The 25018-nt window shown below is 41.9% G+C and overlaps 3 protein-coding genes across 9 annotated transcripts in view; 2 read left to right on the forward strand and 1 right to left on the reverse strand.

Annotated features, from left to right (window-relative positions):
- Positions 1-25018, forward strand: part of LOC105266446 (uncharacterized) — a 98559-nt gene that overhangs the window by 31124 nt on the left and 42417 nt on the right. Inside the window, exon 4 of one of the 4 annotated variants that reach the window (XM_011304611.1) lies at positions 1151-1571. The exons of the other annotated variants lie outside the window; for them this stretch is intronic. Coding sequence (XP_011302913.1) covers positions 1151-1359 — 209 coding nt within the window. The 3' untranslated portion in view covers positions 1360-1571. Of the gene's footprint in view, positions 1-1150; positions 1572-25018 lie in introns of those variants that run through there. 4 annotated transcript variants of the gene reach the window in all.
- Positions 13450-15450, forward strand: LOC105266445 (uncharacterized). 2 transcript variants are annotated; one of them, XM_011304609.1, is made up of 3 exons: positions 13450-13884; positions 13956-14126; positions 14185-15450. In XM_011304609.1, exons 1-3 carry the CDS (start codon positions 13861-13863, stop codon positions 14332-14334), a joined length of 345 nt encoding a protein of 114 aa, XP_011302911.1. In that variant the 5' UTR covers positions 13450-13860; the 3' UTR covers positions 14335-15450. The 2 variants fall into 2 exon arrangements, with proteins under 2 accessions (XP_011302911.1, XP_011302912.1); XM_011304610.1 differs by having other exon boundaries at positions 13956-14121.
- LOC105266444 (arginine kinase) overlaps positions 15828-25018 on the reverse strand; it is a 52054-nt gene continuing 42863 nt past the window's right edge. For all 3 annotated transcript variants that reach the window (XM_011304608.1, XM_011304607.1, XM_011304606.1), the window contains exon 4: positions 15828-17160. In XM_011304608.1, the coding sequence (XP_011302910.1) occupies positions 16813-17160 (348 nt within the window). In that variant the 3' untranslated portion in view covers positions 15828-16812. The remainder of the gene's footprint in view (positions 17161-25018) is intronic.

Raw genomic sequence — 25018 nt, forward strand, 5'->3', positions numbered from 1 at the left:
TACGGTATAATCACCAGAGCACTTTAATAGCACTCGGCTTAAATTTATGTGCGTCCACTTCGTCTCTCTTCGTAACCTAGCATACTGAACGAACCAGGACCGTCACCCTTCCCCAAGGCTTACTTTGCCTTTCTGTTCCCTTTTGGAAAATTCTTTTTTTGAGTTTACGATCTTGATTAAGGAATATCGAGATTAGTGAGGTTGGGTTTAGCGATTTTCCGGTTTGGTAGTTCCAGGTAAAAGTTACCTGACGCCATAACCAGAATTTTCAACCCACACAACAAAATTTCACGTTACAAATGAAAATTCCGTTTGGCCATTGTAGAGATCATACTCTATGAGCGACGATCCGAAATGGACAGTCGTTCAGTGGCAAATTGATGGATCAGTTTCTATTCTACCCACGAAGATTATAAGCCGGAATACAAAGAAGAATGGTCTGGTGGCAAAATGCGGGAGCCAGGCATGGGTCGTCAAATCGATCTTAATGTAGAACGGTACGAGATTCTGACCACAGTTCAACTTCGCCTCAATTGAAAGCTTGATCAGTCGATATTCACAACGAAATTCAAATCATCTCGAGCTCAATAAGTCAATCGATGTTGAGCAGGCGCTATTTGAATCTTGGGACATTTTCTATAAATTTTTCCCTATAAATTATGAACAAATCCTCTAGTTTTCGGGGAAATCTCAACTGAATAGCACAAGGCTGGACCCGGTAAGGCGTACAAAAGGCAGTGGATAAAAAAAGTGATAAAATACCTGGAATAAAGGAACATTAGTGAAAAACGAACAGGTTCCATGTCACCGAGCTGGATAGTGCCCACCCTGGTAAGGGTCAAATGAGAGATTGGGTAAAAAATGTGATAAAATAACTGCAATAAAAGAAAATTAACAAAAAGCAAACGGTTCCATGTCGCCGGGCTAGGTAGCTCGGGTCCAGTCCTGGTGGGGTTTTCCTAAATGGCTGAAAAAATCTAATACCTGAAATAAAGAAAGGTGAGGGTACAGTCGTGTCGTACCACTAAGCTGACTAGCTCGGAGTCGAGCCTGGTTAGACTTGAATGAGTGAAAAGAAATAAATTACCGGAAAAAATGAACCAATAGAAAACTTGCTCCATCACATTGACAGAAAAATTGATTTTTCTAGATGGCAGAAACTACCATGAAAGTTTGGAATTTTCACCTGGAGGAACTCAACTACCAAAAAGAGGAAGACCGTGCAAGAGGCAACCATTTAAATTGAACAGTGCCATCTTAAGCGCCAGTATGCTGAGCGAGGATGAGAATGAGTGGAAGGATACGTTCAGTGATAATAATGAGGAGAATGAGTTGCGAAAATGGTTTGAACGAGGGTGACGGAGAAGATGAAGCGGACAGCGAACGTGGGGAAAACAAAGACGATGGTGATGAAAGAGCTGATGAAAGAGGGACAGAGGAAGTCGGCGACGAAACGGTTAAGGAGAACGCTGAAGCAAGGGCAGAGGGCACCAATTGGAAAAAGACTGCAATCGAAGGAAGTAAAGATGTGACTAAAAGAAGCACGAAACGCAGAGAGAGGATTGCCCATCTGTACGGTATTTCAGACGGAGAATGCAACGATGAATTCGGTAAACTATCATATGTAAAGTTCTCTAAAGACATTTGGTAAGGCAGTCATGGTAAGGCAGGCCTCATTTAAAGATCGTGGCTCTTGACTCATTGATGACTCACATCGCGGATTACCAGTTTTAGGTTTCGTGTCTCGTCTCTTAAGCCTTATTTCATAACTTCGTATCTTTTACATTTCATGACTCATAACTGGAAATTTCATGCGGCTGGAGTTCAGTGACTCGAGAGTTCGTGTCTTACGTATTGTACCTCGAGTCACGTGACTCAAAATCTTCATATGCTGAAAGTTCAGAGCAGGCAGAGCTTGAGCCTCGAGTATCGCGACTCATATCGTGTGACTCCTGAGTTGTGATGATTGTGAAGTTTTGATGAGATCGAGGTTCTCAGGACGCCGAGCTCGTGGCTCATAGCTTACTACATATGTTTTATGTCCCCAACACAATTTCAGAAGTCGAAAGGGAAATGAAGAGGAAACGTATCGTGGTTGACAACCAGGCATATAACGTGCTTCCTCCAGCACGCAGGCACGGCCGTGAAGGCATTTGCTTGCTAATCAATAGCCAATTTATAACTTCTTAAAGTGAAGCACGGCAATTGATAAATGACTCCCCAGTTATTAAAAATCACTCGATTATTCGACGGCAATCACACAATAGTCAGCACATGCCCAGTTCGATGCACAAGTTGATTTCCCAATCAAGTGCCCATCGAACAGTAATCGACAGTGATCCATTAATGACCGCATATCTAATAAAATAAGAAATTTCTTTATATGTATCAAGCATGAAAGATTCTTTCACTTCGCAATTGGAATGTAATGATTAGTTGGTACAATTTTTAATGACGTCGTAACTTTCTCCATAGAGTGAAATTTATCCACACGCAAACATTTTTGTGAAGAAGCGATTGGTTCGCAGATGTTTCAAACGAACTGGAAATAGAGCGGGTGATTTCACGTACGCGTTACTGAGATGCATCCTTGGAAATAGATTGGAACGAATGTCAATTCATAGTGGAAAAGACAAGGACCGAATTCCCAAGGATGTGTATCGTGCTGTGAGATGTAAGTCCTCAATATATTCTCTACTCCGCGGTCTTTGAGAAAATGATAGCGGATTTCGATGTAAGTAGAGAATAGTATATTTCTCACCTAGGGAGGTAAAGTAAAGAAGTCTTACTTGCAGAATTACCGCCCGAGCCGAAGGCGTGGGTGGTTAGCACGTTGGTAAGCCTTCTTTATTTTACCTTCCGTGGTAAGAACATGATTTTTCTCCCCGGCGTAGGAGCAGGGTCAGAATACCCTCCCGCAGCGGGAGGGAAGTGTGTACTTTGCTCCCGCTGGAGAGCAATAGTATATTGTGCACCATGGGAGGAAAACAGGACATTCAAACCCGTGTGGTTACCACCCTCGGCTTCGCCTCGGGTCGGTAATACCCACGCGGGTTTGAATGTCCTGTTTCCGTTCCGCGGTGCACATTGTTCTTTCCGTCATGGCTACACGGAAAAGTTCGATTTTTCTTCGTAAATGGAGGGATGAATGTGGGTTATGTTATCCCGAGGATGCTCAAAAACGATGGAAATCCGAGGGAGAGAATAGGCCACTTTCTTCCAGTCATTTGGGGAGTAAAATCGAACTTTCCGTGTAGGTATGACGGAAAAGTGATTTTAGACTCATGCGAAGTGAGGACTGGTTGTTCGAGGCGAATTCTAACCCCCGCAGCAACCAAAACACTTTTCGTGTTTTGAGTACGTGGGGCGTACATAGAATGTCGCTCCACACATAGCCTGACATAAAATTATCTAATCATATGCCTAATGACAAATGGTTTGTCTGTATCTAGGGGCTGTCAATAGCTTGGTTCATAGCGATGATAGGTTGGACGAGTCCGAATACAAGCTGTGTAATTCAATGATGTACTCGCATTCGTCCAACCTATAAAAAAAAGATAAACATTGACGATGCGCAGATTCAAAATGGCAATTCTACCACCAAAGGGCCTCATACATTTCCAGAGGTGATTCAGGAATCAGAACCCATGCAGCTAAAAAATCTGATGTTTTAGAACAGGCTCAGAAAGGAAAACTGGATAATCAACCCAGGATCGTTTCTGAGCATGTTTTAAAATCAAGTTGCTGTAGGTTGACTTCTGATCTCATGAACGCAGATGCCAAGGTTGCTTTGGCTATGCATGTTGCCAAATAATCTCGGCATTCACATGCTGCTGAAGTTTCTTGGAAACTGTCGAGTCCAATACCATCATCAACTCCACTGAATTCGAAGGCGGTTAATCAAGCTGCGAGCTTGAATCAAGGTAAACCATATTTTCAACGCGAAAGTTATTATTCAACCATCTAATTCCTCTTTCGACTTTCCCATTTATTTTCTCTCTTCATATCTGCAACTTTCCAAGGGTTGGTCAGTGGCGAAGTCATTAAATCTATTATCCAGATTAATTCATTGCTTTTTTAGGAAATTCAATAATCAAAGGTATTAAAAATCGCGGGGACGCGTTGATTCTGAAAGTTATTAGGCTACCAAAATGAGGAATCATCAGCCGCTTGGCTGTTATTCTTGTTATTGATTTCATCACAGGAAAAAATCTTGATTAAAATTAAACTTTTAGCAAAAGAAAAGACATTTGTCTTTAAAGCCTATTCGCCTCGATTCAAAACTGACTACGGCTACTACGAAATCGTTGAGTCCGGCGATGACAGCAATTCCCCTGACATCAGCAAGTTTTGTCGCACATTCTAGTACAAAGCCAGGTAAAAAACTTTTCCACCATCAACACTTCCCTTCGACTCATCCAACAAACTTCTAAAAATTGACTTTCCCTGGTGACTGAATTTTCACTTGAAAATGTACCTGAAACTGTTCAAACAGTATTGAGTACACCGCAACCATCTGATTCGGCGAACTTAAACATTTTTTTATTTTTTTTTTATTTTTACATTTTCCTTTTTCCTATTACCATTGTTTACCATGGTTTGATAGGCACCCCTTCGTCTTAACCTTTAGCCTCGCCTACTATCCTCGCATTATTTTTGCGATGTCATGGGCCGACTTTCGGTACTGCGCCCATGTGGCTTGTACTGAGGGAAACCATGTAAAACATCAATAGCGCAACCGGCCGGTGAAGCGGGGATTCTGCTGTGTTCATCAGTCACACTGACTCGGTGAACACACCAGCTCTCCGCACCCGTGCCTGACAGCGGCAGTCTACATGCCGAAGGGTGTGACTAAGCGGGCACCCATCCAAGTACTAACCCAACTGAGCGTTGCTTAGCTTGGGTGACCGCCGGAGTCACACACCGCCCGCGTGGCTACTGGGCGAACTTAAACATTTTTGAGCAAAAGCGTCCTGAAAACAAACAAGATAAGATGCTTCTTCAACTCAATCTTTCCAATTCAACCACTTGCATTGATTCTCATAATTCGCTTCTCCTTGATTCCTAATCAAAAAAGAGCTGATAGCATTCCAAACGTGGACATAATATTAAATGATAGAGAGCATTTGGTGTTTTTGTTTGGTCGTAATTTATAGCTAAAGATTTAAACAGGAGTAAGGCTCGTTAAGAGAGGGCGGAAGGAAGTAAGACGAAAGGGTTAGTTGATCATCCGAGTATAGGTGAATGACTCGTATGGAGAGTAAAGGTCTCTATTTACAAAAAAACATTATCATTATCATTTATCTAATTCATTATCTGAAAAGTCATCGTTCCCGTGCGTCCGAGCTGGGTAGCTCGAACCCGGACACGGTATAGTTTGATTAAATCAATGAAGTTAGGGTACCTAAGGGAAAATTCTCATTTATTCTCAACGGTGATATCAAAACATTGACAATAGCGTTAGTACAATGGAATTATTAGTGAATGGAACCAGAGATTTGTGAGGAATTACTTTCCATTTAAGTTAACCTCAATTCCAGGCTTAAGTAATATCTGATTGGTATTATCGTTTCCAGTATGAGTTCAGGGGGAAGCACGAGAAGGATCGACCTTAAGGTAATTAAATGTCGGAGAAAGGAGTTATATCCTCAAAACTTTTCTGGCTGTGGTCTCTATCGCTCATGATCGGGCGCCAGCCAGGTTTTTCTGGAAAACCTGACGAAAACCAGTCGTAAAAGAAGTCGTCAACTCCGCGGACTTTCGGCGGCGTGTGTCACAATGTCGAGCCAGACATGATGGAATGCAACAAGTTGAGGCGTTTATTGAAAGTTCATTTACTCCAAGAATAATAAAAATTTCAATGTGTAGTTCAATTTCGTTTTCTCTTATATTTATTTTCAAAATTCTTCATTTTTCCATCCATTCTATTGACAATAAAAAGTATAACGAGATTTTCTCGTTACTAGTGATTATCACTAGACAAAGTCACTAGTAGGAGGAAGAGAGATCTGACGCCGGCTGACAGAGCCGAGCGAAAGATGAAGAAGGCATCGAACGACGGCCAACAAGGTCGCTCCGAAGGTGAGTGAGACCAATCATCTAGTGGGAAGAAACGTGGCAGGGTCAGACCATGTTTCGGAACACTACGATAACGTATGGTCTTACCTTCACGTTTCTTCCCACTACGATGACGCTAACGATGTCTGTCACCTATTTTGGAAACCCACGCAGCTGCGTTGGGGAGTCCAGGGCCGACGTCTAGGCGTTCCAACTGGGTGATTCCAAAGGGCGCCGTCGATTTAGACCAGGGACCAACAGCTAGGTGAAAGGACTAGCGCATCGGTGATCCGGTTGAACTGACTAGTGGCTGTGGGGTAACGGATGACCCACAGACACCGAGAGGTTCAGACTGGAGGGAGATGGCCCTGGAAGATCTCGAGGCAGTTAGAGTTGAGTGCTGGTGTCGAGCGGATGTTTTAGGAGCTCAGCCCTAGTTGGCGGCAATAACCCCCTTGGGGTTATGATGGGGACGTGTTCCCAATCTTACATTGGGATAGCGAGAGATGGGTACATTTACGGATCCCCGAATAGTGATGGCTTGGTGTTGGGGTGGATCAAGGGTTGTGAATCGAGTCGATTCCCGTAGGCCCGATCGCATGTGCCTTTATGAGAAGTAGCTCTGGTTTTGTCACGCGATGAGATGGCTGTTACTAAGCATCTTCGACTTGGGGTGGACATTAGGTGCGTGAGAAAGGTCTCCGGATGTCAATGTCGCACGTGCCTTGAGATATTTAGCGCCTTCCGGGGTGAGAAGGATTCACAGGTAATGTGTATTTCCTTCGGGGTCGAGCCACCCTAGAGAGTGGAAAACGCGTGGGGGTGGCAACATCCCTCCGCGAAAGACCTGGGGAGTACGTTTCTCCAATAGTCTCGCGTTACGACGCCGTAACTGCGGTTGACCGTCGGTAACTAGAGTTGCTCGGACGTTGGTGAACCTCGCCTACTCTACCGTGTCATGCTGATGCTGGTTCGGCATTGCGACACAAGCCACGGAAAGTCCGCGGAGTCGACGACTTCCTTCACGACTGGTTTTCGTCAGGTTTTCCGGAAAAATTTGGCTGGTTCCCGATCGTGAGCGATAAAGACCACAGCCAGAAAAGTTTTTAGGATTTAACGTGGGATGTTAACCTGGGAAAACCCTTTTACAAAAGTTATAAGAGTGCTTCCCTGAGTTAAATCCAAAAGTTCATTCAACATTGTAGAGATAATTAATTTTGAGTGAGCTGATTAAAAGTACAGGCATTGAAATAATAATGCTGTTGCGGATGCCGCAGTTACTACGGTTAAAATTTTTGTATATCTGGAAAACTTGGTGTAACAACAATAAAAGCGAGCACTTAACAGGTATTCAAATGGCCGTCATTATGGCCTGAGAGGCGTTAAGGAGTGACCATCAAGACGACGACATCGAGAAAATACGAATCATCTAAAGATGCCACACAATTGCTTAAAGGCACAACTAAAAAGATCCTTTTCACTTCTTTTATTCCCTCTATTGAATCTGCTGACCAATAATTTAAAAAACCCTCCAATGGTAACCGCAGATGGGAGCTGGAGATGGATCACCTCAACTACGGGTTTGCCGATATCGACAAAAGAAAAGGCAGGCCAATAGGGGGTACATCTACCACGAGTGCCCCCCCTCCCTTGGTTACGGGGCGTTGGCCGGGACCGTGACGTGACCTGCACCCAATGCGCGCTCGTCCCGTCTCTTTCTCAAAAACTTCTCCCGCACCTGGGGAAGTGGGGGGTAAATCAGGGTGAGGGTACATTGCCCAGAAACATCCCTTTTGAATACATTGTTAAACATATGAAGATGCCTCCCATCATACCTCAAAAAACGTTGGATGACGAAATCTCAAAATGCCAATGGCTGTGGGGAATTACGCCCGAACAGTATATAAAGGGCGGGTTTTCGCCAAATAAAGTCAGTCTAAGTAAATCTTCGACTCGAAATTTTCAAGTGGTACCCTGCTCGTCATCCAGTTCAACTCTCCGGGCCCAGTCTACAAAGGAGCAACTCTGCAGGACCACCCTTTAACGTCACCACTGGGCGTAGTCCGAGCGTACAACTCGACTCGATTTGCAACCGCAGATCGAGTGCGCACCTTTAAACCCAACCAACGAATCCAAAGTAAAATTCCGACTCTTGGTTATTAACGAGGGGCCCTGCTCATTATTAAAGTTGACCTTGCTGACATTATTAAAACTGACTCTTCGAGATCTGTCTGTTGGGAAGCAGCTCTGCAGCATCACCCACCCTCATCGCTCCAAGCTCGAGTAAACAACTCGATTTTCGGCACTGCGTCAGATAGACCGCATTTTTGCAAGCACCCACCTGGTAAATCGCTCAGCGCACAACTAAGCTCATCCTGAGTGTACAACGCACGAAATCTTCTCGTGAAGCCAGCACCGACCTGGTGAATCTCTCCGCCGATAACTGAGTTCATCCCGAGCGTTCAGCCGAGGATATTTTTTCAAGCCAACACCGACCTGGTGAATTACTCAGCGTATAACTTAGTTTACCACGAGTATCCAGCTCCGGGATCTCTCTAGGCCTAGCAATACAAAGCTAGTGACCAACCAACTTCTGCCTGAGTGGACAACTCAGGTCTATCAACACCACCAACACCTTCGGAGTCGTATCATCATCATCACTAGCGTTAAAGAAGTGTGTTTGAGCAGTTTTCAACTCCATCAGTGCTAGAAGATCCAGCGTACTTTTGGAGTTTTCCGAAATCCACTGCGAAGAGGAAACACCAAGAGATCACCCTTTCCTTCCTGCCGTTTATTTCTACAACAGCAAGTCAGAAAAACACACCAACACATTTACACTGTTCTCTCCTACACTTTTTCTCTTTCTGCCGCTGGTTTTTATCTTGGACTTTTACCATTCTGTATCTCAAGTGAAGCGTAATAAATTTAAATTCTATTTAAAAGGGAAACTCAAGGGTATCTTTCTCTTTGTGCGATAATTCCTCATATTATAACCATCGCGTACTTCAGTACTTAGTCCCACGCAATAGGCCCCACTAAGTGAGATTTATAAAATCCTTTCTCCTTCGGACACTACCTGTCGTGACTAGTTACGGTCAACTTACCTAAAGGGTTCACCTTTTATTCGATATTCCGACCTACCTAGTGACCCAGTGTCCGCTACAATGGAGAAAACGGGGAGCTTGATTTTTTAATGGAAGTGCCATGATCACTTACTAGCGAGTAGTGGACTCTGACGTGCTCGTAAAAAGACGATGGGTAGGGTTAAGTGCCAAGCAGGTGCATTCCTGGGTGGCGGATAGGGGAACGGCCAGGGAAAGTGAGGCGCAGATGGGACTGGGAACGGGTATTGAGAGGTATCCGTGCTCGGATCCCGGCGGTCCTTGTCGGAACCTGGCCAATTGCAGCTACACGAACAAACAGGGGATTAAAATCCTTATTCGGCGCTCTACGACACCGTCGCAAACCAACTCCCCAAGCTAAGGTGGGAGTTATCGTGCCGAATCAACTTGCAACACTGCAGAGCTGCGACTGCCCTGTTGAGCCGCAGCCTTACAGAAGGGCAAACAGATATGCCTGACACAAGAGTCCTGGTGCTACGAGGGCTCTGTAAAGGGCTTTGATCTAGGTGAGAGTGAGCTGTTCTTTTCTCGGGACAACCCGAGACCCAGGCCCTGCATTGTTGCCAGGAAAGCATGTGGACTGAGGGGGATGGCGAACTTCTGTCACACGGATCTGGTAGCGGTTATGGTGCCGGTGCATGCAGGGGGACCAGAGGAGGACATTGTCTTTTGTTTGGCGTATGCTGCCACCTACCCGAGAGCTGCAGGAACTCGTTAGTTACTGTAGGTCTCAAAAGCTGTCGCTCATGATAAGCTGCGATGCAAATTCGCAGCATGTTGTATGGGGGAGCTGTAAGAATAATACCAGGGGAACAGCCCTCTTGGAGTACTTAACGGACGTGGAGGTGGAGATCCTAAACAGGGGGTCCAGCCCCAGGTTTGTCACTTCCAGTGTGTCATTGACGTCACGCTGTGTCATCGCAGACTGGTGCGCCGGTGCGAAAAGTGGAGGGTTGACCAGGAGGACTCGCTCTCCGATCACCAGTGCATCAAGTTTGAAATTCAAGGCAGTACTGCTATCGCGCACGGACTCACGCGAAGAAATCCCAAGGCCACCGACTTGAGCTCTGTCAGGAGGGAACTGGAGGAAAGGCTGGATGTCGGGCACGTGAGGCCCAGCGACATCGAAAGTTTAGAGGACGAAGTGGAGAGAATCCACTGGGCCGTAAGCGATTCATTCCACCAGGCACGTCCGATCAGACCATGCAGGGCAGCAAATAAAGTTAAATGGTGCAACTAGGAACTTGGGAGACAGAGAGGCCTGGTTATGCGATTCTGGAACCGAGGGTACCACACCAAAAGTGATGAGGACTGGACTCCGTACAGGAAGGTACAGTTTAAAAATCTCATCAAAAAGTCGAAGAAATCAGCACGGAGGACATTCTGCGAGGAGCTGGAGACACTGCCGCAGGTGGCTAGGCCCCGCAGGGTCTTTTCCGGCGCACCAACACAAGGCCTGGGTGAAATATGCTACCTGATGGTGCTGATATGACCCAGCCAGATGAAATACTGGAACATCTGATCCAGGTTCACTTCCCCAAATCTGTTATACTGGGGGAGGGAATGCAGCTATGACAACGCCAAAGTCTATTGTCCTCGCTGTCTTTATTGACATAGAGGGGGCCTTCGACAACACTTCCTTTAGCATTATAGAGAGGGCGGCGGTATCTTTTGGGATAGAGACACCTATCATCAACTGGATCGCCGCCATGCTCCGAATTGGGGTGGTCCACTCTCCTTTCGGGGACAGTATGGGGAGGGCGCTAGTGGGTAGGGGGGAGTTGGCCTTGCTCGTCACCAGCAGGAATAAAGGCATACTACACCGGAAAATGCTGAAGGCGCTGGACTATGTTCAGCAGTGGTGCACCTCTCACCATGCAGACGAACGAGGCCATCACTACCTATTGGGCATGCAGGAGAATGTTTGGCAACACGTGGGGGCTAAGGCCCAGAGTCGTGAAGTGGATCGATACAGCCATAATGCTCCCACAGCTCACGTACGCTGCTGTTGTGTGCTGGACGGCGATAAACAAGGTCTGCCACAGAAGAACGGTAGAGAGAACGGATAGACTTGTGATGTTGGGAATCACGGGGGCGCTCAGGACGACCTCCACCTCAGCACTTGAGGATCTGCTCTTTCTCCAGCCTCTCGACCTTCATATTAAGGAGGTGGTGCTAATTTCGGCTGCGAGATTACGGCTACAACGTCTATGAAAAGGGGGCAGCACTGGTGATGCGGCAATCCTTACAGCGGACAGTGACCTTCAGTGACTGCTTTCCCGGGGAGGAGATACCTGCAGACCGCCAGGGCACATCGAAATGAACTTCAAGGTCAACCGCGGAAATGGGAAAACCTAGTCAGGAGGTGATAAGAAGTGGACGCCACCGAAGGGGCTGGTCTGGTACACGATGGCTCCAGAATTCGCAACCGTGCGGGAGCAGGGATTTGGTCTGAAGGACCTTCAAGTGCTAGGTTCCTTGGGCTGGACTCGCATACGACCGTGCTCCAATCAGAGCTTGCAGCCCCGAGGTTCTGTGCCAGGGGAATTTTGGACAGGGGGGCAGGGGTAAAAAGATATCTTGCCTTGCCAGAAAAATTGCGGGTAGGTAGAGCTGTATGCGAAAAACATTTTTTATGTTAACAAATTCAGTGGAAACGTGAACATGTGAATGCTGATGGAGTAATATTTGGAGTGGTAAGTATCAGTAATGCTTCATTAATATTCTTCCATCATGTATAAGTAATGATTCATAATTATTCGTTATTTGTAGACACAGTTGAAAATTCCACGTTTAAAGCCAGGTACAATTCCTTCAATTTTTCCGTGGAATTCAACAAGTGGATGGGACAATCAAAGCCATGAATCACCCTCGTTACTGGCCTCTGAACCTTGGCAGAAGATTGTCTCCCTAGATGAAAACTTTGGAGACGAATCCTCTACTGCACACCTTTCCTCAACTCAGAATGTGGCGTTATCAGTGCCTTGCTTTCTTGACGATAACCCGGATATCATAAAACAAAAACCTTTCGAGGATCTGCTAGCAGTAAATACTGCGTTACCTCCGAACTGGGTGAGAGGAGTTTCTAGATGTGGACATCTAGATATACTACATTTCTATACATTGAAAATGACTCCGAAGGAAGGATTTTTTAAAACAATAATTTGGAAGGAGATTATAATAACCAATGATTTAATGGCTCAAGTATCCGTACTTTCACAACGGTTGCAGAACAGTGGTTTTCTGAAAAATTTAGAGCGCATTCAAGACACGGACACCTTAGAAAAATTGATTGACACTGTTGACAAATTGAGTATTTGTGGGGGGTCCCGATTGCAATCTGAGATGGAAGAAACTACGTGTGAAATTGTTCGCAAAGATGTTGGTGATAGCTGGCGTCATAAGTCGTGCCGTTTACTGATTGATGATACAGGTAGCGATGCAGTTGGCTGTTGTTGTAAGCGTATAAAAAAAACTGTACGCCAAAAAATCCGGCGCTCTCTTGGAAATCCGACAAGACGTATCCGCGTGATTGTATCACCAACGACAAGACTCATGATTTCTTAGATGAGAAGAAAACTTAATTCTTCAGTGAAGTCCCTCAATCGAGCCAAACAGAGCATTCACAAGTACCAAGAGGAGCTTAAAATATGTCGTGAAAAACTCGATACTTTCCAAGAATTGGATATGGACAAGTATGAGAGACGGCAAAATCCAAAGAATCCGTCAACTGCTTTGAAAGAAATAATGGCTGCATCTAAGAAAATGAGCTCAAAAGGAAGGAGGTATACGCAAGTGTGGATCTTGCTATGTCTGTTATTTCATATGCGGTCTCCAATCGGCTACAAATACATTTATGATACCGAAATGCTCCCATTACCTCACGTTCGCACGATTCGACGACATTTATCGACCATTAAAGTCCCTTGTGGTTTCGATGACAAATTTTTCGCAGTACTCAAAACAGTGATTGCCAAAAAAACAGACATAGAGAAACATGGCATTATTCTGCTGGATGAAATACGCCCACGTGAAAGTTTGGCAATAAACTCGCAGAATCTTACTTATTTTGGTCTGGTGGATTTCGGTGAGGAGGCAGGAAAGCCTGCAAGTTTTAAGGAACTTGCTGATCACGGTTTGGTCATTATGTATCAACCTCTAGCAGCTGATGCTGCTCAGGCGATTGCAGTTTTTGCTGCAAAATCATCAGTCAAGGGAACAGTTCTTGCCCAGTTGATTGTTAAGGCCATTATTCTTTTGGAGCAAGTTGGAGTCAAAATTCACGGTTTTGTAACAGACGGGGCCAGTACTAACAGAAGATTCTGGTCTGAAGTTGGAGTTTCAGGAATGAAAAATGAGCGGCAAAACTCCTTTCAACATCCCCTTGAGATGAGTAGGCGTATCTATGGCTTTTCAGACACGCCACATCTGATAAAAAAGATACGTAATCGTTCATATAACAAGGGAATTCTTCCGGTATGCTATACAAATAATTTTCTAGACTGTAAGGAATTATCTTTCACATTCTTTTTTTCTTAAGGTTGATCCCGAGAAACCATTGGTCAAGTGGGAACATTTCCGCGTTCCTCATAAAGCTGACAGAGAGCCCTGCGGCCTAGGCCAAAAGCTTGTATATCCTCGACTTACGGCTAATCATTTAGATCTAAATAATAGTTCTAAAATGAGAGTTGGCTTGGCAGTGCAGGTATGTTCACCGCCAATAACTGCCGTACATAATGATAATGAAATATCAATTATTGAAATTTTATTGATTAGGTTTTCAGTAATTCTGTTGCCCACGGAATGGAAGTGTACAAGAGAAAAGTTGAGGAATTGAAAGACTCCGAAAGCACTGTCGACTTCTGTTGTTGGATTAACAGGACATTTGATGCACTGAATAGAACTGAGGATTTGAGCGGTGTGACTTTAGATAGCCTGGATTGTAAGGTATTATTGAAGTGATTAAATGGTCATTTTATTAACAATCTCCTTGTGCATTCTCTAGATAATTCAGAACAGTCTCAAACGCTTAGATGATTGGGGGCACTTGTTGAATCTGGAAAAATATCCCCAATGGTTTTCTTACAAAACCAACTGCAGAGGGATTACGAGTTACTCTTCACTTCACCTTGGATTTAATCGAGTTTCTAATTAAAAAGGATGGATTTCCACATGTGCTTACTGGAAGAATGAACCAAGATCCTCTGGAGATTTGTTTTAATTTACTCGAACTCAGTTTTCTTTTTCTTGCTCGTGAATGGAGTTCATTTACTTAATGTGGCTTTGAACCACAAAACCACTATTTGTCCATTTTCAGAATGGACAAGGCTGAATGAAACAACAATTTGATCTATTCTTCATTGAGAAAGCTCGTGCCCAAGACTGGACGCAGAAATTATGCATCTTTTATTCTTCTACAACAGGGTCATAGTTATCTCATTTCAGCCTTGCAGCACTGATTCACATATTTATTCTTGAGTTGTACTGATTTTTTGCATGTTCTTTTCATTTTTTCCTATTTCCTAACTATAAAAATTCTTTGGTGCGGTTCGTCAAGCTGGTGGAAATAATGATCACCCATCGACACCTAACTTTCTCCAGATCCATAAAATATTGTTCTCTTACAGTATGTTGAAACCTCCTCCTCGAACAGGGAACTGTATTGTAATGAGACACGATTTTGCAGAACCTCTCATTACCCTTGCTGAGCTCAAAGTGATTTATAAAAATCCAAGTGATGATAAATCTAATGCTATTAAAGCGAAACTTAACGAAATTGTTTTGCATGAGGACTGGGATTTCGAACAAATTTTTGACCACGATTACAGCCAACCTGAAATTACAAATTGCATGTCGTATTTTATCACAGCTGACACAATCAAATGTGTAATGAATACTGTGACATGTATGATTTGTAAGAAAGCTTTATTACACCTTGAAAAATATCCGATCCGCCCCGAAGCTCATTTTTCTGAAGTACTAATGAGGGGTCCTTTAATTCATCCTAATATTAATTTATATTGCTTCGTTCTTTTCCTGCAAGAGAAATTTGCCAGGCACTGTGAGTCAGCACATTTATATGAGGATATGCTTAATGAGATTATTAATTATCCCAACCTCTGTTTCCCCTGTGAAGAGCATGGCACCGAAATTATTTATCAAATTATCACTCGTTTCATGACAACACGCATGCAGGATTTTTGTAATCGTTTCAATGCAGAGCAAAAGAAACTCTACCAAGAAAGAAAAAAGATTGCAAAATTTTCGAAAATGTGATTATTTTACCAATAATGTATCAATTATGAAAATCTACATTTAATATATGCAATTGAAAAATTGATTAAACGTTTATTTTTATTTCCCAAATTATTTAACCATTACCCGACTTATTTTCATTTTCGATTTCGGCGCTGGGTCTGGCGCGCGAGACTCAAAGAGTGGGGGCCGTCAGATGACTCTCCGCGCCATCTGTGATGGCTTCAATATGAGGGACACTGAAAACATCGAGTAACAGCAGGGGGCTGGTACAAATTCATTTTATTGCTAGGAAAGTATAGTTCTAATTCATGACATTTACCATTTTTTTTTTTATTTTCGGTTTGAAAATAATTACGAGAAAAATGTTTAGACGGAATAAACAAAACGAAGTAAAGTTTTATTATTTGTGATTTTTTTTATTCTCTAAACTTGCATGTGATACATCTGTGCCATTTCAATTGTGCTTTGCGGAAAAATTTCATCTAATTCGTTCCGATGTGCTTTCAATTCCAAATGATGCCAAAATAATTATATATAGCAAAAGAAATATATGTTTTCTGCCGAATTGAAAGGGAGCGAGAAAGAAAACAATAAATCTTAATGTAAAAGGAGCGATCGCCAAAACCTGCACCTTTTTTTTTCATCAGAAGTTGTAAAATTGTGCAACTACTCATATATCACAATTGCTTTCTTACATTTTGGCAGAAGGAGATAGGACACGGACAAATACACTTTTTTCCATATTAAACTCGAATAAAATCATAGAAAGAAATTATAACAAACTTGAAACAATATTGAAATCGTGTGAGATATTTATTTAATAATTTCATCCAACATAAGAAAAACTGCACGGAAAATTCAGAAATTTATGTAAAAGGACAAACAAATTTATATTTCGTTTTTTTCTAAATTTTCAATTTTTGAATGGTTTTTTAAACCATATAGTTGATCCTGTGATTTTTTTTTCTGTATCTTGAAGAATGCTATGGACAAACAAAACAGTCGTATCAAATGTGATACGAAAAGCAACCATGAACGTAGGGACGCCAATAAAAAAACGGAGGAAAATTCTGTGAGACGAGACGAGTTCGAGTCGCTATGGCAATAATAAAAACATTTTTTTGTTTCTGCTTTATCGGACGGTCTTATTTACTACTCAAGATCTTGAATGTTTGATTTGATTTTTTTGATTTTATGCCTCTGAAAGAAATGAGACTACGTTGTTTTCGCTGATGAGAAGCTACGGTGAATCGACGTCTCGTCTTCGAGCCTTTGGTTTCTTTTCCTTTTCATTCATGGTTAAAGTCGGTATACGGGATATTGAAGGAGGGGGAGGGGGATAATTTGCGTTAAAGAGTAGAGTCCGTTAATAGATTCAGAGTTCTTTCTCAATCTTAATGAGCTCGGCGATACCATCGTGCATCTCCTTGACTGCTTGATATTCGGTGAGACCAAGACGTCGTTTATTCGAAATATCGTAGATACCACCCTCGGCCTCGGTATGTTCACCGCGAGTTCCGCGAACCTGGAGATTGAATTTAGCAGCGACTTCTTCAAGTTTGGCTTTGTTGGCTGCCAATTTTGGCACTTTAATATGCACTGAGGCTCGAACCGTTGTTCCCAAGTTGGTGGGACAAAATGTGAGGAACCCAAGACGATTGTCGTGAGAAAAGGGTAGACGTTTCTCAATGTCGTTAACCGCAGTTACGAGACGACGATAGACCTGTCAGAAAATAAGATAATTAACGTTAACATTTTTTAATCATAGTAGTTTAATTGTGATTGGAAACAAGTGGCATATTGCTTATGATTTTGTAGGATGTGGTAATTTTTACTAATACGTTAGCATTATGCTTCCAGATGGTTCTGTATTTTTTATAATATTAAAAAAGTAATAATTGAAAAACTTTTTGTTTATATCCATACATACATACACACGGACTTTTTCCAAAAAAGATAATTTTCGCATTTCCTAACAAAAATATAGTCGTTCTGATCCATATAATTAAAAATTTTGAATGAAACAATTGATATAGTTTTTAATGAAAAAGTTATATGAAGATTTTTGTGCTCATACTTAGTTATCTAAGCATGAAAAATTGCACCCCTAAAATCGAATGATTACAATGCTCCATTTAGACGTAAAAAAGGTAGAAGCGATTTTGTAGGCCAATTAAATTTTTCAATGAAAAATGTTGCCTGGATCTTCCGATAAATCTCATATTCTGGCACTAATTTTATACTTGACAGAGGAATAGACTTGCTTTTCCGTCAATAAAACAGTACATTTTCCAATACTTGAGCATGAAATGTACTATTAGATACAATGCATAGAGTTTACGCCATAAACAACTGAACAATGAAGGCTCACTTGAAATTTGAGAAGGCCATAAGCTATTAATTTCATGATAATATCCATTAGACCTTAACGTGACGGTAGTATTACATGTAAAAAAATGATATATCATGATAAACGTTAGAAAAAAGGTGAAAATATCAATCATTACGGAAGTTATGATTTCCTGAAAATTTCGTTTTTGCTCATAGAATTTTATTTTCCAGATAATTCTCAATAACTTATCGATTAGAGTTTCCAAATTTCTCTTTCACACATTTCCTATTTCATTTTTCTTCTTCAAAATTGCAAAAAATTTGTCAAAATACGGCTAAACGACTCTAATTATGCAGGGTGTTCGTTTATTGCCGATAAACATCTGATCCTCCAATAGATTCGCATCCCAATTTTTCATCACATTATTGAGTATATAATACTGATAATATTAAAGAATCAGTTGGCCAAGCCTATTTGGTAAGAGACATTTAACCATTACGGTTAATTTTTCTTATTTTTAATTTCTACCGATACATTTGGCAGTAAGCTTCTGAGTGGATCACTAGCTATTCCGACGACGATTTTTAGGAATAAAAAATAATTTCTTCATATTTTTCTTCGAACACGTGCGAAGATCGGATAGCTCGTTTTGGAAATATTCAAGAAAATCGTTGAATATGTCCTAACCGAATTATCCGATCCAGTCAATCTTCAATACCAATCATTGTAATCATCAGAAAAAATTTTCAGCTAAATTTCAAGTTGACGATGAAATTCAACAAGGTCCACCGCCCTTATCATAAGAGAAAAATATCGTCAAAATCTCAAGATGAAATGTCCATTGTTGCGACAGCTAGAGCGCGTACAACGATGTGTCGGAAAAAACTGAAAAGTGCAAATATCTAGGAAACTTTGAACCGACGGCTATACACGTTTTGATTGATCTAGATGGAGATCTAGGAACCGAGATGAACATTTCGAAAGGAAAAAAAGTTAAATCAACACGCTAGTTTTCCGAATATTTGCAAAAAACGTTTGAAAAAAGAATGGCTTTTTCTCGGGGACTATTGGACCGATCAAGTGAATTCGGCGATCAGAGATAGTTCTGGTTATGACCTATGATATGACAAAATTTAAAATGTTTTCGATTTTTGTTTGTCCTCTAGTTGAATTTTCTAAAATTCAATTCTCTAAAAGTGGCGAAAGGGCCCACAGTCATTGTCGCCAAACTCTGTATTTTGACGTTTCAAACCATTCTGTATAATTTCTAACGAAAATTAGAAAATGTCAAAATCGGACGATTGCAAAGCTTCCATTCGCAAGCAAAAAACGGAAAAATGGCAATATCTTGACATTTTTGCATGAACGGGTATACATATTGTGATTACTCGATATAGTGGACACTGGGACGAGTATTTTGAAAAAAAAAAAAAATGAAATGAATGGTTCATGAGATATTCAAGGAAATACATTCATACAAAAGGTGTAACATCTCTTGAAGCGCTTGGCCTTTGTTATGAAAGCTACAAGTCTACAAAATTTCAACGCGCTATCTCTATTTTAATTTACCACGTTCAGAAAGTTTACGACGATAAAACCGACAAACAGCCGATATCACGAAATTTCATCCGAGCAATAATAAATGTTTTGATTGATATATATAGGGCTTATTGAGATAAGCATTTCTAAAAGAAAAAGATTGGAATTCTCGCCATAGTTTTTGGGATATTGAAAAAAAAAACAAAAATTTAAAAACTTGTTATATATATCTCAGGAGTTGCTCTACCAATTGAGTTGAAACGGCACGGTCAAGTGGAAGTTAATTAAAAGTTATTTCAAATTTTCGAAAAATCTATCATCAAAATTATGAATTTCCTAGTACATATTGTGATGTCCAAAAACCTATATAAATAGTTTTTCCTGCAATTTCATAAATATTAAATAACTTTTTCAATTTCATAAATATTAACTACTACAAATACCTTCATTAAATATTAAATTCTACTTTCAATAAATCAGTCCAATTTCACCATCACGGAAATAAAAATGCAAAATCATCAAAAATTGATTTCACCATACAGGTGAGTGCATTCGCCTTTGCGCCAGAATGACACATGCCAGGGCAGTGAACCTCACCGGCGAAATCACGCACTATTAAAATTGCTGAATTGACAGGTCAATTCCCTTCAAGAATAAGAAGTGGGAAAATCACACCATAATTTCCACCAATTAAAAGTCAATTCGTGTAACCACGACAAACCGATCCGCTCTCCAAAATCCAAATTACAAATGAGTCTAGAAGCAACCGTCGGAGCGATAATTTGACTTGGTGGAAATTACTTTCCGGAATCGATCTGTCTCTTCTGATCCTCCCATACTATAATTCGCAACTGATTTGATATAGTACGCGGTAACCTATTGAATAATAGTAAATAGCTAAACGGACTGAAGTGTACAGGGATACTGCATCCTTGAATCGAAAGTAGGAGTGTTTCTTGCATATTAAGAGGACTAATTCATTAGTTTCCGTGGTTGTGGACATTCTCAAAACTCTTAAATTTTGTTTATTAATTATAAGCGAGTGGGTGAACGTGGCAGAATAAGAAGTATTCATAATAGGATCAGAGACTACTCTCATTCTGGTGAAGAAAGACGATTGTGTCACCGAAGGATCCACGCCTATCCATAAGAAAGGATTACAATAATAATACTGCTCAACTGTGAGTCTCAAAGAATTAGTTTCACACTTTTCAATTCCAAAGTAATCAGCTATCAAAATCTATAAAGAACTATTCAGGGATGAATATTTAATCGTTACTACCTTTTTGTTAAATGAATTGTGTTATACATAAAATTCTAGATTCAAACCAACACTTTTAATTGTATTTCCAAAGAGTTTAGAAATAGAAGATTACTTTTGAGCATAAAATTTCCTCGGAATCATTTGATTATTCTTAATACCTGAATTCCTATTCCTATTTCAATATTTTAAATTAACAACACAATCAAGGTAAGAATGAAAACCAAACCTAGCGTCGTCCAAATCAAACGTAAAATATAAAAATATTTAGCTTCATTCAACATTTCTAACTTAGCTTTTCCATATTTTTATATCAAAAGTTCTAGTTCTTATTTTCCGGAAATAATTCTATTTCACAATAGTTGTCCTCCGACGCTGACAACGTCTCCGGACATAACAATATACACAGACATAATATAAAAACATTATTTTTTCTCGTCTCATAATATTCTAGACAACTTGCAAGAAGGGAAAATGAATAAAGAAATTATATTTTGAAAACAAGACGCATAAACATTTCAAAAAATCAGAGGAAATGTTTTTCAACCCATTTAATCATATACAATTTCGCGGTCAATACTAAAAGGAGTCAGGGTTAGAGCGTGAAATACCCTAAATAGATCAATAACAAGAATAAATCGAGAAAATTTCGATTGGAAAGATTTGCTCGCAATTTACTTGCAATCGATTTATTTTTTATTTTTTTTTATTTTTACATTTTTCCTTTTCCTATTACCATTGTTACCATGGTTTGATAGGCGCCCCTTCGTCTTAGCCTTTAGCCTCTCCTACTATCCTCTCATTATTTTTGCGGTAGCATGGGCCGACTTTCTGTACTGCGCCCCTTTGGCGTGTACTGAGGGAAACCATGTAAAACCTCAGTAGCGCAGCCGGCCGGTACTGCGGGGATTCTGCTGTGTTCATCAGTCACACTGACTCGGTGAACACACCAGCTCTCCGCACCCGTGCCTGACGGCGTCAGTCTACACGCCGATGGGTGTGACTAAGCGGGCACCCATCCAAGTACTAACCCAACTGAGCGTTGCTTAGCTTGGGTGATCGCCGGAGTCACACACCGCCCGCGTGGCTACTGTCGCCGCTTGCAATTGATTTACCGACAAGCCGATAGAAATTCGATTCTAAAATATTTCTAGCTTGAATCGACTCTCAATCGACTTTCAACAACGGTACATACTTCTATACCAAGAAGTATAACCATAAGTATTAGAAGAAGAATCGACTTTGAACAGACTCAATTTCATTTGGATTGAAAAAAAATTCTTATAATCTATTTCTAATCGACTTAGCCGACAAGTTGATTGAAATTCGATTTTGAAACATTTCTAGCTTGATCAAATCTCAAACGACTTTCGTAAAGCTCGGTTTTAATGTAATTGAAAAACTGTACATTATTCATTTGCAATCGACTCACCCATTAGTCGATTGAAATTGAATTTTAAAAAAGTTCCAGTTTATCTGGACTGTTAATCCAGTTGATTTTATCACGGTTGAGCGACCTGCTCGATATGACAATCGATCGTTGATCAATGTCAATCGACCAATCGAACCATTCAATTCTTGTAGTTAATATTCAGTCGAAGCTCAATCGACGGGTATGCTTTATCATAAGAGATTGACAATGAATGATTGTTGTCATTATCAATCTTTTATTTGTCTTCTTATTAGCGTAGCGCGCGACAGCGCACGTGATTGCCTATGTCTGATAAAAAGAAATAAATTCAAAAATCAACTCGTAATAACTAAAGAATCAGGATAGATGCATTAAAATGGAGAGTTTTAGTAATAAATCCACTCACGGTTAAACTTTGGATTTTCAATATTCATTGCTTTCTAAAAAGCTATTTACTTGTACTTTATTCCAATTAAATTCCAATATGAAAAATTTCCTGTTTTTAAGAATTTTTCTAATAAAAAAAAACTTTTTCTCCCGTCTACCCTTGCGGGGTTTTTACGATTAGTTCCCTTACCACCCCCCCAACCCCCTGTACCGCATTTGCCGAAAGGGAGGGGAAAACGTTATTAGAGGGAAAAACCCGGGAATTTTTCTAATATAGTAATGGAAAAAATTTAATAGACAAATTTTTTTCAAAAGAAATGCAGTGGCAGTAGCGTATTTTATAAATATTTTCGCAGGGCCAATGGTATAAAATTCAGTTAATTAAACTCCCAGTTGGAAGTAAGGTTCTATTAGTTTTTGCGAATTTTCTATGTAAAATTATATTAAAATACTTAGAAAATATGAGGACGGTAGGAGGCGCGAGTGCGAGTATACGCGACTAAGTAAGTTCCAGCGAAATTTCGTGCGTTTTTCGAGAATAAAGTTGAGTAACTTGCAAAAAGTGCATATAAAGCGAGATTAAGTGGGTGGGAAGAAGTGGAAGTGGAGTACAATCATTCGGTGTAGAAGGGAAGGTGATATCGGTCACAGAAAGTTGGGGTGCTGAGAGAGGTTAGGGCGATGGCGGGAGCCAAGAAAACGGAGGGAAAAAACGGTGAAAAAGGTAGGGGCTACAACCTAAGAGGAGGGGGTGAAGGAACGAAGCGGGAGGAAGCAAAGGCGGTTGAGGCACTGACGCCTGGGAAGGATAGGGGAATAACGAAGGAGCAGGAGGCGACACCTATCAGGGCCCTCGCAGGCAGGAATAAAGGAAGCAAAGTAGGTATAAAGGCAGCGGCAAAAGAGAGGTCGTCAGCGGCGACAAGGAAGCTTGACGAGTACTGGCACGGAGAAGCAGAAAAAGACATAGAAGGAGTAGTGGAAGATAGAGATACGAGCGTAGACACCACTGACGGAGGAAGGAGGCTAGCAGGGGCAAACGAAGACGGAGACGAACTTGAGGAGTCGGACAAGCAGACAGTGAACAGAGGTAAGGAAGAAGAAGAGAGAGGGGCTTTCGTGGGGACGAGGTGCCTGACGAGGACCCCGCAGAAAGAGATAACTGAACGAACGGAGGTAGAAGGCAATGAAATGGAGAAAGCAGAGAAGAGCATGACACAGGAAATAACGAGACACGAGGTGGAAATCAACGCAGAAGAGAGGATGAGAGAGGAGGGAGAGAAAAGACAAGAACCTCTGGGAATAGCCGAAGGAGTACGAGAGAGCACTTCGCTGGGCAAAGAACCGAGCGAAGAGGAAACCCCAAGGTGGACAGGGGAAACAAGTGTGGAGAAGGGGTCGCAGACACCTACCTGGCCAGATGAGGAATCGATGAGCTCATCAGGGGAGGAGGAAGAAATTGAAAGACTCGGGAAGTTATGGGAGAGAAGACTAGAGAAATGGATGGAAAATTGGGAAATAAGGCAAAGGGAAGAATGGGAGGCGAGAATGATAGACATAGAACAAATGATTCTAACGGAAATGAGGGAGAAGAGAAACGTCGAGCCCTGGGGAGGTTTTGGAAACAGGGAGGAGGAGATGGCCAGTGTAAGGAGACAGTTAAGGGAAACGGAGAAAAAGCTAGAGCAGGCGGAGGAAGAGGTAGCAGTGGCAAGGAAGGAAGGAGCCATGTGGAAGGAGGTCGCGAGCTCACTGAGGGAGCAAAACCGGAGATTAAGTAACAGGGAAAAAGAGAGTGCAGGTGAATTGAACACAGAAACCTGGGCTAAATGGGGGGGGAAGAGGAAGAGGCAGAGGCAGAGGACTCTGCACTCTCCAGATGGGAGTTAGGATGGAGGAGAGTGAAGAAACGGGCACCAACAAGAGCAGGGAGAACAGGGGGAAGGAGGAAGAGGCGAGGGTACTAGGCCGCCTGGAGAGCAGTTTCGAAGATGCTGCCGACAACAGCAACGACAAGGAAGAAGGGCAGAAGTGTGACCGAACCAGAGGAGGAGGTAAACCCTCCAGACAGCAAAAGAACTCGGGAGAGTTGCAGAGGAAAGAGGTGAGGGGGAGGGTGCGTGAAGCTCTACCTCACCCGGAGAGGCTCTCGATGGAGGAATGGGAACGAGAACGAGAGGAAAAGAGAACACGAAGAAAAAATATACTAATGGAGGGGATGACACTGCTGAGCAGAAAAAAGGAGGAACTGGAGACCTTCTTAAAGGACCAATTAGGGCTGGTAGTAAGGATCGAGCACATGAGCAGAAGGAGAAACGGAGGATGGCTAGTGAGGGTGGAGGAGCTAGAGCACAAGAAAGGTATTATGAAGTGGAGAGGAAGACTGCAAGAGAAAGGGTGGGGAGTATATTTCACGGATGATCTAACGGAGAGACAGAAGGAGATAGGAAACTGGCTGGAAGAATAGGCAAAAGCCTGGGGGAAAATTGGGAAAGAGACATGGACAGCCTACAACAGCATCTGCATAGATGAAGCGTGGCTGATGTGGGACGAGGTAGAGGGGAGACTAAGGGCAAAGTCAGACAGAGATAGATCCGATAAAAGAAGGCCCTTTTAGGCGGGAGGCTTGGTCAAGGAGAAGTGAGGAGGGC

The sequence above is a fragment of the Fopius arisanus genome, unplaced genomic scaffold (assembly GCF_000806365.1).
Source record: "Fopius arisanus strain USDA-PBARC FA_bdor unplaced genomic scaffold, ASM80636v1 scaffold00038, whole genome shotgun sequence".
Classification (NCBI taxonomy): domain Eukaryota; kingdom Metazoa; phylum Arthropoda; class Insecta; order Hymenoptera; family Braconidae; genus Fopius; species Fopius arisanus.